The 20217-nt window shown below is 32.6% G+C and overlaps 1 protein-coding gene across 1 annotated transcript in view; it reads left to right on the top strand.

The window, feature by feature from the left end:
* Positions 1-15362, top strand: part of LOC144372460 (inactive N-acetylated-alpha-linked acidic dipeptidase-like protein 2) — a gene marked incomplete at its 5' end in the record, with an annotated part of 48087 nt that extends 32725 nt beyond the window's left edge. The window contains one exon of the mRNA XM_078035825.1: positions 12727-15362. Within this exon, the coding sequence (XP_077891951.1) occupies positions 12727-12925 (199 nt within the window). The remainder of the gene's footprint in view (positions 1-12726) is intronic.
* Between the last annotated feature and the right edge of the window lie 4855 nt (positions 15363-20217).

Raw genomic sequence — 20217 nt, 5'->3', positions numbered from 1 at the left:
CAAGTGTGTTCAGCTAAAAATAATTATAGACAAAGTGATATGTGTTATAATGCCATGTTTGGACTCCTTGATTTTAGACCCAGATGGACATAATTTTGATACGGACCACTTAGTATTCCCCTCTTAAACTTCCCTCAATTATTATGTTTTAGATGTAGTATATATTATTTTCAAATATGTTCCTTCTTTAAATTGTTCTTCCTCAATAGGGAATAAATGAGTCCGTTACAGCATAAATCATAAAAATTAGGTATATTGGTGAACCTCACACTATGCAATCGAATGAATTGATTACTGGTATAAATAGCACTTCCATAAATAATGTCCTATTTTGATAAAGCATATGTAATGAATATTAAGATTTGAAGATGGTTCTTGGAATGGAAAGAAGAGTATGATGATTTGAGAGTAAATACCAAGACAGGCTGCTGTGGAAATATTCTACAGCCTGTAAGAAATCCATGGCTTTCTACCTCCACATATTTACATTGGTGCCCATGAAACAATACAACCAGCACTTTACCTCTTAAAACACAGTGTGATATATATATGTGTATATATATATAAAGAGAGAGAGAGAGAGAGAGAGAGAGAGTTTGGAATGTCTTTTATTCTTGATTTTTATGAGACTAAACATAGCATTTTACAGTATAATAAACAGCTTTCTGTTCAGTTATATGATTTGGGGATGGAGGCACAGAATTTAGATTTTTTTTCATATTTCATCATAGGAAAGAATTACTGTACATATACACACATATATTTTGATTATGTACATATATATCTATTCTTATCCATACATATATGTATCACATATATAAACATATATATGTATTTACACACATAAAATACATATATATACAAAATGTATATACCTCAAAATGTATATACAGATGATAAATACTGAAATAGCAAGAATAAGGAAGAAATGGTTCCAAAATGCTATCAGATATGAAGTGTTTCTCTGAGTTGATACTTTATATGCTAATAAAACCACAGGGGGGAAAAGCTTGTATGGCTTATCCTCCAAGTCTCTATTTATTCACAGCTGTTCAATAGTAGCACTAATGATCATTATCATTGTACCTCATTTCCATTCAGAAAGTGAAAAACAATTTTCAAATTCTATTACAAAAGGCAAAGCAAAGTTTACCTGGCTGTATAGAGCTAGGTAGAGAGATTCAATGAAATATCTTTTAAAAGTCTTCCTAAATTTTCATAGGTATGATGAGAATAATACCATTGTAACCACTTTCTTCTTTTTCTAGCAAAATGTAGGCCATCCTGAATTCATCTTTTCTAAGTGTTAAAAAAATAAAAATTTTATAATCGAAACATCATGAGACTTAATCATCTTATTGTATTTTATGAAATTCAAAAATCATTTCACTGACTACCTGACATTTATATAATTTCGACATAGAACACACTTTACTATTAGAGGTCTTGGCTTTTGTATGGCACAGAATTCAATGAGTGAAAGTGTTTGGGGGATATTGGGTTATTATGTCTGCCAGAACATTCACTAAGCATAGAATAAAATGTCAAGGTGACTTGTTTCAAGATGTTTAGTGCAAAGAACCCATTAGTTTTCTCCCTCTCAACTCAGGGCCACAGTTCCAAAGGGTCTGGATAAGAGATCCAAGTACTATTTTTTGCACAGAGTCAGTCAGTATAAGGCTTCAAGAGAGAAACGGGATGGACATAGATTACCAGAACACAGTCAACTGGAGAAAACTAATGGCTTCAAAAACTAGTCTGTATTTCAGACATTAACATCTACATTCTGCAAAAGAGCTAACTACCCACTCATAATATATAGTTATTAACTAAAATACACATAAATTTTAATCAATTTATTTAGGTATAATTTAATCGATTAAGAAAAGATAGGATTAATTTTTAAATAAACAGTGACCACAGTATCTGGTTTCTTACTAAAGGGGAAAGTTAGCAATTAATTAATTCAAAAAGCCAGTCACAGTGGCACAAGCCTGTAATCCCAGCAGCTCAGGGTGCTGAGACAGGAGAATTGCAAGTTCAAAGTCAGCCTCAGCAAAATCAAGGCACTAAGCAACTCAATGAGACTCTGTCTCTAAATAAAATACAAAATAGGGCTGAGGATGTGGCTTAGTGATTGAGTGCCACTAAATTCAATCCCTGCCCCCCCCAAAAAAAAATTGATTCTGATTTTATAACCAGCAAAGAATTTTGAATAACATTTAGAAGAAATTACTGGGTTTGACTTAACCTTAATCAGCAAAACCAAATGATTATGACTTTCTCCCTTCACCTTAATAATGTGATTTATATATCCTTATCCTTTTCCTTGGCATAATTACAAAGGAAATGGGCTAAGCAATCTTAAATGAAGTCAGGTCTGTGAATATAAGTCTAAGTAATGAGCCCCTCAACAGCCCATATCCACTGTTCATCGAAAACTTCAAGCCATCACTGCTAGTCCATAAAGACTGGAATTCAAGATTATGGCTGTTTTGTTTTTAAGAGTAAAGCATTGGCTGTCCAACTGCCCGGAGGGTGAACGTCCTTGAATCTGAAACAAGCAGAACTAGTAGATGTTCAAATGTTTGAGAAACCAATTTGTTTTAACTGAAGTATGTGTCACCACTCTTTTGATAAGGGATGAAGCACATTTTTAAAGTATTTTTCTGACAATTGTAATTTTAGATTTTTCTCTCTTCTTTAAACTGCACAAGTGAGACATCATCTAAAATTTCCAGTTTCAATATCCCCATTTTTTGCAGTTTACTTGCAAAACAGTCTAAATGCAGATTTTTTTTATGCATCACTCTACTCCTCCCTTCCCTGATAATCTTTTCAATTACCTCTCCACATGTAATGCACCAATACTTTGTATCAATTAATCTTTGTGAAGTTTCCCAAAACATTCGGGTTCATTTTCACAGAAATAACTATTTCCTTCACACTTAATATGTAACTATTTATACAGTGTTAATTAAATCATGTAATTTTGTATATAATTACGTAAGTCCCTGGAGGAAACTAGTTTGAGAACAAAATAAGACCAGTTGCTAAATGAAAAACTCACTGGAGGGACTGTGGAGTATATGTACGTATTGCTTAATATGGGTAAGTCAGGGAGAAGGAAAAAATATACAAATTCATGGAAGGTATCTCAGATCCATTGCATCAGAATCTTTTAAGCAGTTTAAAATTTCTCAGGTTATTCTTTTTTTAATATTTATTTTTTAATTGTATTTGGACACAATATCTTTATTTTATTTATTTATTTTTATGTGGTGCTGAGGATCGAACGCAGGGCCTTGCAGGTGCTAGGAGAGTGCTGTACTGCTGAGCCACAATCCCAGCCCTCAGGTTATTCTTTTTTCTTTTTAAATTATTTTTAAAAATTTATTTATTTGTTTGTTTGTTTAATTAGTTACACATGAAAATACAATGACCTTGACATATATCCTATCTGACTCAAATGTATGTCAGGTTATTCTTATTCACATTTAATTTAATAGCCTCTGCTGGAATATTACAGAGTACTTATCAACTAATTTGAGGAGGAAAAACACTGTCCAATACAACATCAGTATAGAGAATAATTCTTTTAAAAAATCCTCTTGAAATTCACTTTTCTTTCCCAGCAACCAGTGCAGTGAATATTGTCTGGGTTGCTGTTTTTTAGATTATTTTTGAGTGTTTGATATCAGAGCCTCTTTCCCATATGAGGGGAGACCTAGAATTTAGTGACAAGACATATTTTATACCTGATCTACAGTACAGGCATGTGACCTTAGCTCAGCTAATTGCATGAGAACCTCCAAGGACTTCAAATCTGAAAGAAGTGAAACAAAGAGGTAGAACTATTCCAAATTATTCATTGAAGATGGGATCAAGACTGGCTGGGGTTGATCAAATGCTGACAAACAGCAGTATTTCCATGGTGGAGTGTTCCCCATGCAATGATGGGGTCTCTGGTATCAATGCTTTAAACTGACTATTCCTGTAGAAGATTTTGTCAGTGCTTTCGAATATTCGGCTTCCTTTGATTACTGTCGGGTTTTTAATATCTTCCATCACATCTGTAACCATTAAATGATTTATGAAACTAAATGTATAGTATACATGTACATACATTTATTTATTCTTAAATAAGACATTATTTTTTTTTTCTGGATGGTATAACTAGATGCGCTCCTACTTTGTGTCAGAGACTCAAGAGCCCTCTTTAGCCCTCTGACATTCTTGGCTAAAATGAATGAAGGAATCTCCTTTTAGAATTCCCAAAGCATAAAACTATTTCTACTATCTACTCACAATTTGTATTTTTTTTAACTTTAACATAATCAATAGAAGTTTGCCTATCTAGTACTTTTTTAAAAATATTTTTTCAATTACACATGGACACAATATCTTTATTGCGTTTATTTATTTTTATGTGGTGCTGAGAATTGAACCCAGAGCCTCAGGTGTGCAAGGAAAGTGCTCTGCCACTGAGCCACAACCCCAGCCTTAGTACATGTATTTTGAGAAAATTAATAGTACTATTAAATCAGATGATTTTAGCTTTTTTTAAAAAAAATACATAGTAAATTGTTTATGCTTCATTTGTTTACAGATTAAAACCAAAGCCTTTTTATTTCCTTATGCTAAGAGTTACAGATAGTAATGTATCAATAAATTTTGAGCAAATTGTGAAGGAACAATGCCAGAGAGTTCATTTAAAATATTATTTCTTATCACATTTTCAAAGTGAATATTTGGTACTTCAGCATCTGTAACAATTTCTTAAAATATGAAATGCAATATTTCTAGTCTCTGAGTAATTTAATATTAAAACATTTGTCCATTAAGTACTTTCAAACTTTGAGATCAATATTCATAGCTTCAATAGGTCAATCACTATACTTCATATTTATTTTTCCTTCCAGCTAAGATTAAGCAAACATTACAATATTCTGTTGATTTTGAAGTGTTTATCTTGAATAATATGTTTGTTATAGAAAAGAAACCATGCCATTTTTATCCCAAAACAGTCATATTTAAATGTCAAGTAAATGAATTTTCCAAATTATTTAGTTCAAAATAAAATCACATCTACAGCTATTAAATAAATATGCACATGTTCTAATAATCACCTAGCAAATCAATAAATATTGTATATATGGATACATTTGATTGAAAGTAACATAAAACTGGTTGAAATTGGCTTGAAGAGTAACATAACTTTACCTACTGTTTTAATCAGCTTTTTCACCCCTGTGACCAAAAGACCTGCAAAGAACAATTTTAAAGAAGGAAAAGTTTATTTGGGGCTCATGGATTCAGAGATCTCAGTCCATAGATGGAGAACCACACTGTTCAGGGCACAAGATAAGGCAGAACATCAAGGTGGAAGAATATGACAGAGGAAGGCAGCTCAGGAAACAAAGAAAGAAAGTTTTCTCACCAGAGACAAAATATGCACCCAGTGAGCCACCTTCTCCAGCCACACCCTACCCAGCCTACAGTTCCTACCCAGTTAATCCCTATCAGTGGATTAGCTTAAAGCCCAATCATTCACCTCTGAATGTTCCAGCATTGTCTCACACATGAGCTGTTGGGGGATACCTCATACCTAAACCATAATACTCCTCAAATTGAAAATCGAAAGGAAGGGAAGATTTTAGGTTAGTTTGGTTACACATATCAATCATATCAGTAAGATTTAATTTACTTTTATTTCTCAGCTTTACAGTTGTCTTTTGTTTCTCTGAGCATGTAACACAGTGACTTACTCATCTAGGATGTTAAATACCCTACAGGATACTGTATCAGCTTCATCTAGAGACTGGTTTTCCATTGGGGGGAAAAAATCGTGGCATTTACAGTTTCTGATTCTGTTAACCATGCTATTGAAAAGGAGAAAAAGGATTAGCTTTTATTACTTTTCTCAGAAATTGAAGGAATTACCACTCTTACAATCCTGTAGAAAGTTTCCCTTCTAATTTAATTTCCCAAACTTGGTCATATGCCTATTTCTGAAATCCATATTATGGCAATTGGAATCAGATCACCCAAGTTAAATTGATATTATCAAGAACTATCTCTGTAGTTTTCTAAACCAAAAGGCAAAGAATCTCTACTATGAGAAATAGTTACAGACTTTTTACTGCATTATGGCAAAGGCTATAAGATAGAATACTTATATTGAAGCAAAATTTTCTAATAGTTTAACATGCATAGAATAAGGGGAAATTGTAAGACATAAAATTAAATAATATTCCACATAATATTTTAAACATATGGATAATAATATGAAAAATAACTTTATATCTATAATAATAACTATATAAAATTATAATTATATGGAAAATAATGTTTATAATTATTTATATAATATGCTTAAATAATATTTTAACTTTTTGTTTATGTCCTTTGTTTCCAACACAGACAATAAAGTTGTCTTTTGTTTCCCTGAGCACGTAACGCAGTGACTTCCTCATCTAGGATGTTAAAAAATGCTGTTAAGTAGAATAAGCAAAAAAGATCAATATTGACTCTGTTACTCACTTTATTTAAATAGATATAGCTAAATTATGAACTTTTTCCTTTAGAGTGAACTTTCCAAAACAAATCCATCATATCCTTCTCATTGGAATCAAATATAAATGAAAGAAAAACCTGAATTGCCCTTCTTTTTTTGACCTGGGCATTACTGTTTACCAGAGTTAATCAAAGTAGCTAAAAGAATAATGGAGAAAGGGCAAATGCAAATATTTGGGGTGTAAGTGTAAAGGAAATGCATCTTTATTATTTGTCAAAAGACCTTTAGGGTATTCAAGTGAAATTGTCTTTGAAGCGTAAAGGTCTTTTCTATGGAATGAAAGTTGAAATACTAAGAGATAATGGGTTCCAAATAAGTTAAAAGAAAGTTATCTAAATATTAAGCTTCAGGTCATACATTCGTTAGTGGTGGGAAAGTAAGTAATAGCAGTGAAAAAAAATAAAAATAAGAGACCAATTAAAATAAGAAACCAATTATGTGAGCATGAAATAAGTAGTAAACAGTACTACCATCTTCTTAAAATTCTGGAAGGTTCTAAGAATTATGATAATCTTCATATAATTTCTGTTTCCCCTTTGGAATTATCAGAAGGTTTCTAAGTGTAAAAATATAATTTTTCTTGTTGGCCAGCCATCATGTACTCTATCGCATGGAAGGAGAGTCTTTCTGAAATATCCTAAAAGATAACCTCTTATTCAGGAAACTTCTCTTGAAAAACAATGTAGTTATGTGGACTGAGATGTCTTGACAATAACTAAATAGAAAAATTGTTGTTTATCTTTGATATTAAATATAAAATATAGCAGAATAAGAGTGGAAACAAATAGGATAATTTTTGTCCATTTCTTGGGCTATACCACAGCAAAATGATCTATACTTTATATTTATATAATTTTCTTAACTCAGACTTCCTAAGACAAAATAGCATAAAATGGATGACTTCAACAATACACATGTCCTTCTGACAGTAGAGAGCCTGGGAAGTCTATGATCAAGGTACCATCATGGTTGGGTTCTGGAGAGGACTCCACTTCCTGGGTTGCAGACCATTGCCTTCTTGCAGTATTCTCACATAGTGGAGACAAGAAGCTGTGTTCTTGCTTTTTCTTCTCATAATGGCAATAGTCTTTTGCTGGAGGTTTCACCCTCATGACCTCATCTAAACCTATTTACTTTCCAAAGCCCTCATTTCCTGGTACTATCACATTGTGGGGATAAGATTTTAATATATAAATTTGAAGGAACACAAATATTCAGTTCATAATGTTGGTTGACTTTGTGTGTGTTTAACGAAAAAAAAAATCCCACTTGGCACTCTGTAAACAACTTTAAAACTGAATGAATCAACACAAATAAACTTTGTAATGTGTACCTCATGAGGACTGTTTGACATGATTTTCTCATTGTTCTCTGAATTTAGTTGGTCATTTGAAGACTTGTATAATCCTACTACACCTTGTACCCTGTCAATGTGTTAAAAGATAACAGAGAACTCATTCTTATATCAACATAAACCTTTCTCTTCCGGAAAAGAAGCACTACCAAATTATATCACCTATCTTTTGAAAATCATTCCAAAATTTAGTGGCTTGAAATGATAATTGTTTATTTTGTCCATATTTCTTTAGCTTGACCATTTAGGCTGAAGTCAGTTGTGTGGTTCTTGGTCTGGGATGGAGAGGTTCTGTCCTAGCTGTGTTTGTGTCTGTAATCAGTGAGCACTGGTTGTCTTAACAAGATGAGCACCAACTCATCTGATTTTTAACTGGAAAAGGAAGGCCTCGCTGTTCAGGTCTTCGGTATTCCGTGTGGTACCTGTTCTTCCAGCAGGTAACCCAGTATGAATTTCACAATAGCTTGGGGAAGAGACAGAACGGCAGCATGTAGGATCTATTGAGGCTTTCGCATAGTAAGTATGCCACACTCTTATTTCTCAAAGCAAATATTAAGGCCAAACCAGTTTCAAGCATTCAAATAAATTCTTTACCTTGATGGAATGAGATGCAAAGTCAAGTTTTAATGGAGTCTAATAACAGAAAGAGGACTCATTGTAGCCATTTTTAAAATTTATTTATTTGTTTGTTTGTTTATTTATTGGTGCTGGAGATTGAGCCCAGATCTCATGCATGCTAAGCACACACTCTACCACTGAGCTAGATCCCCAGTCCATTTTTTCAAACCATCTACCATGCATGTCTTTCTGTCTCAGATGTCTGGAGCATAAGTTTAAGACTTGACAATATCAACCATGGTCTTAATTTTCCTTCTGCTTTGACTAGGAGAGACAAAATTCAAATTTAACTGAAAGGATATTTGTTTGCACTTTAAATAGGGTAGACATGTGTTTAGTGAATTTTCATCCAAGTCAAATAATTTTTTTCGAATATTGATATAAATATAATAGTCCACTGTTAACTATGGAGTACAGTTAGTACAATCCCTAAAATAATTAGAAACAATTATGAGAACTAGAGCTAGCCCTTTCTCTTTGCATTCAGCATGTATACACAATCAGCTTTGCAATACATGACTTATTATTTAGTGTGATTTCATTAAGAGTTTCTCAACATGAGGTATAAGGAATGTTAATTCAGGTTTACAATGAGTGGCATCCTGTGCCATTGATGAATATACAAAGGAATATTTGAAAGAGAGTTATCATTTCCATAATTAATTGCTAATTCACACACAGGGTAATGACTCATGAAGATTTTAAATGCCTTTATTTCAAAATTCATTTTTTTTCCAGTTTTCTTTTGCATTAGTTGAATGGGAAAGATTTGTCAGTTGAGTAAAGACACTTCATCTCCCTCACCAATGCTGCCGGAAGTTATTAATTAGGTTTCTGAGTTTGGCACTGCTCTTTCCTGGTCACCATGATGTGTCATTGAAACAGACCCATTAAAATGAGTGATGTGTGTTGTAATTTCATTAGTGTCATCAATAATGTATTACACTTTCCTTTTAGTAGTCTCTTTGTGTTGTGTGTGGGTCAGGATGACTGTATGAATTACATTTATAAGATCCAAATTGTTACAGATGAGGGGAGATAGGCATGAGGGTGGAATTAATGTTATTTTAAACATGATAGCTACTAAAATGATTTCAATTAAATAATATTTTAATTAGGTCTGATGTCTCTACATGCCATGCTGAGATGCATGTTGTGTGTATGCAAATAGGATTCTGATTTATTGATTTAGAGCCATGCTAATACAGTCCATTCTTTATGTAGAGAAACTTTCTGAAATGTACTGAAGCAGATGTATCTAAGAGCATGAATGGTTCACTAAGTGGTATACATTTTTGTGGTTGTAAAATACAGATTATTGACATAGAAACTCTTCAAATGTATTTTTTTTTCACTTCCACTCAGTTTTCCTTCCAGACCTGTGACTTTTGACAGACTATGGATCCATTCCGGGTCTGACCTAATTGGAATAATATTGATCCATAATTAGAAAGAAGAAACATTTAAGCAGCCTGATACAGATATGCTGTTGAAATCTCTGCACTTTGTTGGACTAAAGTTCAATTTTGGTGGCATCACGTGGTAATACAAAGATGTTTAGAAGATTTAGAGGTTACCATCAGAAGCATTGATTTAACTAAAATATTTAAAAGAAAAGAAGCATTTGCATATTAAAAATGGTACAGTCATAGTTTTGGTACTCAGAGATTATCCTGGAATATGTAAGTTTAATGGTTGAGTATATAAGAAAGATCTCAGAACTAAGAAATATGAAAGAATATATGTGATGGAATTTAAGCATTACCTGGGTTTTGTTTTAGGCTTAATTCAAATATTAAAAATAAAATAACATAATGCTACCTTTCAGAAAGGAATGAAAATGCAGAATTTTATTTTATGTAAGCAGGAAGCTATATGGTTTTTAGTACACACACACACACACACACACACACACACACATACACACACACAAAGAAATTGGAAAAGATGAGCTACTTCTGCAAATCAGTAGGAGAAATGATCCATCTAATGAAAATTTAAAGATTTTTTAAATTTTTGTTATCCATAATTTGTTTTTCAGGTAATGCAGTCTTTCAAGGTGGAAAATGAGCTTTTGTTATTATAATAATGATAAACTAACTTAAGTTACATCGGCATCTACACAAATGAAGATTTTTCTCATAAATTGAGATGAAAACATTTTAGTGTCTTGTACTCAACTAGAATCTCAGTATCTGTAGTTTTATTCTGATTTGTATCCAATTTTGGTAGAAATGGATATGAGTGTTTATCTGTATAATAGCTTGCTATAACTTTACTACTCGATTCACGTAGCATATGGAAAATGTGGTTAGCTCCTTGTAGAATTTCACAAAGCAAAAAAGATTCATTTTTATTCACATGGAATGTTTACAGTCATTATAAAAGCATGTTACTATGTAGCTTCCTAGTTAGGAAGAGCAAATGTGGGTATTTAAAAAGTAATTATAATCATTGTATTTTTTGTTCTTTATACCTGGACATTCATTGTAGGATGTATTTTTATTCTTCCATATTATCTCTCTTCTAGATATTTTGCAGTAGTTAGGACTAAAATTTTACATAAATATATTAGAGACTATTCATGATTGAATGAATTGTCATCAAGGGATCAATCCTGTAACCTTTATGAGCATGTTTTATTAATATCATCTTATCATTTGACTGAATATTAATATCTAAAATTTAATAGGCATAGACTGTATAAATATGAATGTACTTTATATCGGTTTTTAAATAGTGGAGAAAATCACTGTAATAGCCTAAGAAACATTAAGTAGGTTCTTCATAATGTACTAACTGCAGTGTTACAGTTCATTTAATGAAGAGTTTTGATAATAATGATTATAATATTTTTGTTTGTGAGCAAGCTGAGCAATATGTCCTCAAGGAATAGAAGTATTTGATACAACTTTTGAAAATATCTATTTACTTTTAAGCTCTGGAAATATATTTGCCACAAATTTGCTGAGGCTGGTTTTGATCCTTCTACTTCAGCCTCCTGAGCTGCTGGGATTATAGGAATATGCTATTGTGTACCTAAATTCATCTTTCTCAATCATTTGACTAAGTATCAGGAAACCATCATATTACACACTAAGACAATGTCATTCTAGATGTCAAACATGTAAGAAAGAAGAGGGAATAGTATAATAAATTTCATTTCCCACTTTTGACAATTATTACCTAATGGTTCATATTATTTTATATATACTGTTTATAACTCCACTCTATATTTTCCCTCCAAGTATTTTTAAAGTAAATCTCAGAAATCATAACATTTATTTGCAAATATTACTTTACATACTATTGTAAGACAACAGCAATTTTAGAAGACATGCTAATGATACCATGATATCTAAAATATTAATAATTGCTTTATATCAATCAATAATCAACATTCAATTTTGTACTTCCCATATTAATGTATTTGTTTGCATAAAATCTAACAAAATCTTTATTTTGTGACTGGTTGACATGTTTCTTTTAGTCTAGAACACTAGTTCTTAATTGGGGTTACTTTTGCCCTATTAGGAATATTTTGGCAATGTTTGCACACATTTTCATTTCTTGATACAAAAAGAAGGATGCTATTAATAGCTAGCCCATGTAGTCCAGGGATACTGCTTATCATCCCACAGTGCATGGGAGAGTCACCACAGTAAAGACCCATCTGGCCCAAAGTGTTAGTAGGACATGGTTGAGAAACTCTGGTCTACAGGTTCCTCCTTTCTCTACTTTTTAAATGAAATTTAGTAGTTGAACAAACTGAGTTATTGGTTGTCTAGATATTGTTGCAGTCTGTGGTTTTCTAGAACATACTGTGCTATGATTTAGCATAATTCTGTCCTTTGAATTATTAGCAATTAAATTTGGAAGCTTCATCAGATACACATCATTTTTTTTTAGCAAAATTGTTTATGCTATTTCATAATGTACCATACTTCCATCAGGAGGCCCATGTCTGATTATCTCCTCTAATGTCATCAAAATGGGAAACTACTAATGGTCAATGTCTCAATCTCTTAATTCATTAAGTATCAAAAAATAGCAATATTACCTTTATAATGTCTTCATATATTGCAAACAACACTGCTTCTGGTAGTATTCATTACGGTGTTTGATATGAAAGTGGCATTGTGCATAAAACATTTACATATTCCTTTTTTCCTTTCAGAAACATCCTGTACCACACTGATGAGAAGACAAGCCAGTTTTCCATACTCATGGAGGCTTGGGAACACTGCAAGTCACTTACATCAAATGAGACTCTTCAAGAAGCCCTGTCAGATGTGTTGAACAGCATTAATTCAGCTCAGGTTTACTTCAAAGCAGGACTTGATGTATTTGAGAGTGTCTTGGTTGGAAAGAACTGAGAAAACTCTCAGCATTTTAAAAAGTTTGTTTACAATTCTACAAGCAAAAGCTCTAATCAGACCAGATTTTCTGACATTGAAGACTCTCCCTCCTATGATTCTTTGACATGTTTAAAGCTATTATTACATTGTATTTTTTTAATGTACATATAAAAGAGCACTTTGCACATTTAGTATTTTTCTTAAATCTACATTTCTGAATATGTAAAGGCAAGTTATTTGAAAAAAATAGTTAAGATTTATCTGTTAAAAAAAATCTGCTGTATTTTTATATATAAACTATTTTGGGGGAAAGTTCCAAGAAGTTCTGTATATCTTCACTTCTCTAGATAAAATGTGTAGGAGCACAAGTTATTCTCTCTGATAGAACTATTAATGATCGAGTTTTTATAATAGAAATGTAGAGTTGATATGGTTTCAGATTAACTTTACTATTAAGTGTTCAATATGAAGAATTCTAGTATTTTGACTGAGTGATTGGTTGCCCAAAACCACTTTGAATGTTTCTACTTTATGAAATGAAGTTCCCTTTTTTTAACACAACTAGATGTAGTAATACACTGGTTATGAAATTGTATTTTTTAAGTATTAATGAAAAAAAAAGAGCCATAAACATTCCAGGGGAAAATCTCACGGTAGCTGCACAGAGCAATTTAAATGCAAATTTTTTTCTGAACAACTTATAAGGTGACTAGCTTTGAAACCCCTAATTTGCCTCAGTTGGTTTTGTAAGAATTTGGGGAGTGATATATTCGTCTTATGAGGGAAAAAAAACATTTCTTATTTCTTTTTCTGTGGTGTCTGTTGGAATCAATGAAACAGAGGTTACTTCTAAAATGAAAACATCTCACATGGCTTTTCCTTCCCATCTTTTCTAAAACTCCTTGCTGTAAGGCAGTTTTCACAGAACACTATATAATTTTTTCAGCAAAATAGCAAAGTTTCTCTTTGAAAACAAAAAATATCACCAAAGTGCTTTTTATGCTCCTGACAAAAAAGAAGTTACTATGAAAGAAATATTTGTTTTCGTCAATGAAAACTTCTGTAAATCTATTTAAAAAATTGATTTTTTTCCTTCTTTATCCATAGTTGTGGCTTAGGTAAAAATGTAGAAAATATGCATACTTCATTCTTGCACACAATGCCATGTTTCCATAAGGGTATCTCTCCCTCACTTCTGTTCTTCTCTCAAGTAAGAAATTCAGCTGTTCACACTGATCTTGTCATTGACTAGCTCCAGTATCCATTATCCCCACAAATTCTAAAATAATTTTCTGTTAATGGACAGGTTAAACTTTAGCTTACCTTTAAAAACTATTTGTAAAATGTTCTTCTGATATTGGATAACTCCTTACAAATGTCTGTTAATACATTTTCCCTCCCAAACTCAACATTCACACACACTTCCCCATTACACATTGCCAGAACAACATTGTAGACCATCCCTAGACATCTGAATCTTTACTTCTTATGGAGAAGCATAAACCTAACCTTAGTTTAAGATAAAGCTGAAGGGGAAGAATTAATCAATATTGATTAATTGATTTATATGATCTGCTGCTTCTACCCTAAGTAATATTTATATGTTCAAAGCAGAGAATTAAGGCAATTAACTAGACAATTTAAACAAAAATTCTTTTGCATCTGAATTGCCTGTGTGCACATATTTTTACATGAAAAATATAAGTACTTTACAATTCTTTTTGACCCATTTACTTATTTGAAAATATTTTCCATGTTGAAGAATGTGTTTAGGAAAGGGTTAAAAGTATTAGGTTCCTGCGTGCATTGATGTCAGCTCCCTGAATGCTCTGCAAAGATCAATAGCACACAAGCAGTCAGACTACCCACACAGACAAGTATGGGCCTATGCAGAACGCCTGATATCAGGATCTTAAATATTCAGTCAAAGTCCAATGTGTTCACTCAGTTTCTCATGTGGAGTTGAATTATATAACAGATAATGACAAACTATTATCAATTTGGTAGTCTACCACTTTAGGAAAAAAAACATAAAATAAATTCACTCCCATAACTCACAATAGTATTGAAAGCAGAAAATTGTTTTTCCTCTTTATTTTTTTAAAGACTGTTTACATAGGTAAATCACCTGGCATACATAAAAAAAAATCTCATTATTTTACGTTCTTTACTTCTATATCATGAGGTATTTGTTATATGAAAATACTGCAGTTAAGTATATGAATTAACATGTCTTTATTAGTTTATTTAAGAGATTGTGTGAAGAAGCTTAATCACATTTACAATAGATGTTCAGCAATTCTATAGATTCTGCTCTACACCTTTCACTATGACAATCCGCTTCACTAACAGCATTACAACTATGATATGATTACCTCAAGGCCCCCCTCCAGATTTGTATCGTTTTAATTTCTCCCCACAATAAATCCAAGTAAATAAAAATCCTGAACACACACAGCAAGTGTTATGTGAATTCATAGTAACATTTAAATTGTTTCCAAGACATCTAGGTATCTGGTACTTCTCAAAATACTTCATAGGTAGAATTGTGCCAGGAGATAATGAATCATAAGTGATTATTTTCCTAAGAAAACATGGCAAATGTGTATCTCTGGAATTTGTGTTCAGGTAGAGTACCCACTGCCCTTTTATGGAAAGCCTGGGTCCTAGAGATGTGAGGAAGCCTGAGAGACACTTTGATCTAAGCCCTAGGATCTTGCCTTCAACCAGAGAAGGTACTGTCATGATACAGTGACTAAGAAATTTAGAAATAGTCACATATTTAGTGACAGGAAAAAAACCCAGCTGGAATGTCAGATTCTCTGCTTTCTTGTGCATCATGCTCTCTCCCTAAGGAGACAAGGTTACATGACCTCATCCAGTATATTCTATGTACCCAGCCATTCTGTCAAATGTTGTCTGGGTTAGGCACACCACTTTTTCATTCCACACTGGCTTACTCTCTGACTATAACTGACAAATCAAAATTTCCCAGGGAATCCAGGCAAAGTACAGAGACTGGTGACAGGGAAACAAGTGGAGAACCTCTCTGCAGGAAGCAAGAGACAACAGGAGGGAAGACATTGAGCATAATGTTTCTACAAATGAACACTTCAGCCAGGCGTGGTGGTGCATACCTATAGTCCTAGTGACTTGGGAGGCTGAGGCCGGAGGATTATAAATTCATGCTAGCCTCAGGAACTTATTGAGGCTCTAAGCAACTTAGTGAGTCCTGTCTCAAAATAGATAAAAAGAGCTGAGGATGTGGCTCTGTGATTAAGCACCCTTGGGTTCAGTCTCTACTACCAAAATTAAAAAAAAAATTATGAAAGCACTTTTCAGCTCAGTGTACAATCAGCAATCTAAAGTAATATTTCTCAAAATGTGAAAATTGGGATAAAAAGCCTTAAAATATCTTTTGATTTCTGGATGATCCTTAAGCACACTAAAGGTTAAGATTTTCTCATCTGTATTAATTCTGGGTCTTGAGAAAACATTAGTTGGAACATAGCTAAGTTAATCAGAAGGACCATAAAGTTTTATTAAATGACATTATCTGAAAGAAAAAAAAAAGGTCCTATTTTATCTCTAAGAAAACCATTCTGAAGCAGTCAGCATTTGTGCCTGCTACATGTCAGGCATGGTTGATTTTTTTTTCCCTAATTGAATCACTTTAACAACCAATTTTTAAAATGAGGAAACTAGGTTAAGTGACTTGTCCAAAATTCCAAGGTTAATAAAAGATAGTGAGGTGTTTCCCTTTTCTCTGCGGAACCTTCTACTGTCCACTCCTGTGTTCTTCACACTGAGCACTACAGAAAACATCAGAAGAATCTTTTGATTCGAGAAATTGATATAATTGAAAGTTTTAAAACCACTGACCAGATTGTCTTATCTACTTCTTCTGTAATATGGTGAAAGAGTTTGAAGAAAGGAGTCCTTATGGTGGTAGCCTACCTCAATAATGATATGCACATGTGAGTAAATTTGGGGATATATCTAGGCATCAGACGTATACTATTGTAGACTATCAGGGCAACTAGACCCATAAATAGGAAAAGGAAACCAGAAACCATAGTCACAATTTCCCCTTCCAAATGCCTATATGATTTTGTTGAGATTAAAAAAAAAAAAGGCATATACCGTGATTTAGAACCACAGTTTTATATCAGTTTTAAAACCTCAGAACAACTAATCGACTTTTTAAATTAAATAAATATATAGCAGACAGCAGTTTCCCCACTGGAAAGATGAGTGTCACAAAAATAAATTGTTTGTTGCAATCTTACTAATGATGAATCAGCATCTTTGCCTCAAATAAAATACTATAATTATTTGCACGATAAGTTGATAGGCCTAGTCAAAATGTTCCCCTGAGACATTTTGTGGTATGTGTAATTAATTACTTCAAAAATTAAACTTTCTCTGAGGATAGCACATTGTCATCTCATTGGTTTAATAGGCTGTTTAAGTGTGCCTTAGTCACACATTTGCTTAATAGAAAGGAATTATTTTAAACTGCTAATCCATGTGTTGAGTGGAAGGGAAATGGGCCCAAATATTCCAATAAACATATCATCAATGTAACACTTTGATAACAGGATCATGAATGCAGCCTGGGGTGGGCGGGGGGCGGGGAGCAACGTGTTATTTTAGAAAAGAAATAATTTGCCCAGTCATACTTGTGAATTTGTATTCTTACATGAGTTTAAATTGCTAACTTTAAAAAAGCCTCATTAAATTTTGCTATTCTAAAAGATCCTAAAAAGCTTCAGTGTTCTAAATATCCCCATTAAATGTGAATATATTTCAGATAAGTGGATTTGTTTTGTACATCTCAGAATTATAAGTGGCGTGAAGATGAGTAGCAAAAGAAATTTGTAAAATGTAGCCCTTTCTAATCCTCTCTCTCTGTCCACTCAATTTTCTGTTTTCTTTTTCCAGGTACACTCTGGTAATGGGGATAGACATTTTTTTTTCTCACTGAGAACTAATTTTAAGATCTACCCAACACAAGATAAATACATGTTAATCAGTCAGAGTTTTAGTTCTATAATACCTTTCCTTTATCTTTCAAAGATGTAAAGTGCCTTCACCTAAAAATCTTGAGACTTGGTTTATTGAAAGATGACATATTTCTTAAAGGCATTTATAATCTCATACTCAGATTGAGTCAGAATTCGCAAAGTAAAATATTAAATTAAGGCAGTTTCAAGTAGCTTGAAGAAAAAGAAGCTGCTTCCAATTTTTAAGCTTCTGATTATATTATTTTGTTTTCGTTACACCTTTATGTAGCTTGCTGTAACCAAAATGGTAATTTTGATGTCTTCAGCCAAAAATCCAATCAACAAGGCCAAAGAAATGCATGGCTACTCTGTTTCTTGTGCAGGATTCAGTCAAGAATTAATTCAGAAACAGTTGATTCAGTGTCTACTTCTAGTCAGATCTTTAATGAGTGTAGACAGAGCCAAGCAGTATTTCACCTGATTCCTTTGATGTCTGCAGCCAATAAGCACTGAGGTTGTTTTTCTCAGAGGGAAACAGATTTTATTTTCCAGGGGCTAATTAACATGCACCACCTCAGTCCCCAAAGGACCACACAGGTGCCTGTACTATGCCATATGTCATGTGCTATATTCATGCAAGCTCAAGAGATTAATATACAGTCATTATTATGAATGATTATGTTGCATTGAAGTTAATGTGGGTCTTTTGTTCTAATTAAAGTACAAACTTGGCATCTGAAGAGAACTTAGCTAGAGAAGTAGACTTAGAGTCCCTGTCTTAATGAACTACATATATTTTTTAATCAAAATGTGTAATTATTTAATGATCTTGCCTGCTCAGTAATTATAACTCTCCAACTACTTCAAAGAACCCTTATTCAATGTGTTACCATGCAGACGGTTAATACTTATATGTCTATCTTTGGAATCTCTCTGCCATTTTTGATCATGTTTTCAATGTGTATGGTAGTATTTTATTATGAATAATAATAATTTTTATTTCATTTTATATCAAGCTGCTGAAAATGGACTACCTTACTCTAAAAGATAGAATAAAATGTTACTATACTATGAAGATGATTTTGGCATATCTGTTTAATATAAAACAAATATCCAAACAAAAATATTTTACTCCACCATTGCAAATTGTCTGCAAGAAACAAAAAGGCACAGATGGTTAAGTGTAACTCACATGAGTATATTCCAAAGACGTCATAAATAATTCTATTTAGCAGCTGAAATAGGACTCTATTAGGTGATTTAGTGTTTGCATTGCAAACAGAAAGGTTTAGTGGCAAATATATCCCACACACTCTAACTTGCTACTCGGAGAATAAGAATTTGAATAGTACTCAGAAAAGAATAGAATTGTACTCAGAAAAGACAAAGGCTTTGTAGGACACTTTGAAGGGCTAACTTGTTTTGTTTTGTTTTGTTTTTTTTAGAAATCCAGAAAATCAGCATTACATTTTGATAATGGTTTTAAATATGTGCTGGGATTTCAACATACTCCATGTATTGAATATTTTAATGATATCTGTAATGTAGCAACATTAAAATATACAAGCCTTTGTAAAGCAGAAATTTCTCAGTGGTATAACATTAAAAATAAAATGCTACAATAAAAATTAAGGATGAGCAGGAGACTATAAACTAACATGGGGTAAAATTTGAAGGGTAATTTCTTCAAGTAAATTTGCTGTGATTAAAAATAAATACTTCTCAAGAGGTGGGCCAATTACTGAATTGCACTGAACTGCCTTAGTGTTGAAGGTTTTTTTTTTCCAATATAATTTGATTATCATCTGTGATTCATTGTACAGAGATTTTCATTGTCATTGTCTTTGTTGTAATTAATTTTTACTGGCATTAATTTAGAGGCATGTGTCTGTAATTTTCTAATTACAATGTATGGTTGAATGTCTAATTTCTATAATGTGTGGATGCCTTCAGAAATGTAGGGCTTTCTGTATTTAGTCCAAGTGTGATCTCAATTTATTGTATGACCATTTTGTATTACTTAACATGACTCAATATGCAGCTTTTGGTGTGATTTGGAGTGGCAAAAAAAAAAAAGGAATTGGGATGTCATATCCATATTCATTAAGAATATAAGTGGATATTTTATGTTTGTTGCTTAATATTTGCACATAATTAAAAATATAGTACTATGAAATGAAGGCATCTTTAGAAACATGTTTTGATTCATTAATGCAATGAATATGTACAGTGAAATAGCAATGTTTAAAACACCCACTTAACATATATTAAATACAGGTGAAAATCCTTGGTTGCCACAATGTG

This window comes from Ictidomys tridecemlineatus, unplaced genomic scaffold (assembly GCF_052094955.1).
Source record: "Ictidomys tridecemlineatus isolate mIctTri1 unplaced genomic scaffold, mIctTri1.hap1 Scaffold_1066, whole genome shotgun sequence".
Taxonomy (NCBI): Eukaryota; Metazoa; Chordata; class Mammalia; order Rodentia; family Sciuridae; genus Ictidomys; species Ictidomys tridecemlineatus.
The sequence above is the reverse complement of the archived record's forward strand: the minus strand, read 5'-3'. Positions and strand labels throughout refer to the sequence as shown.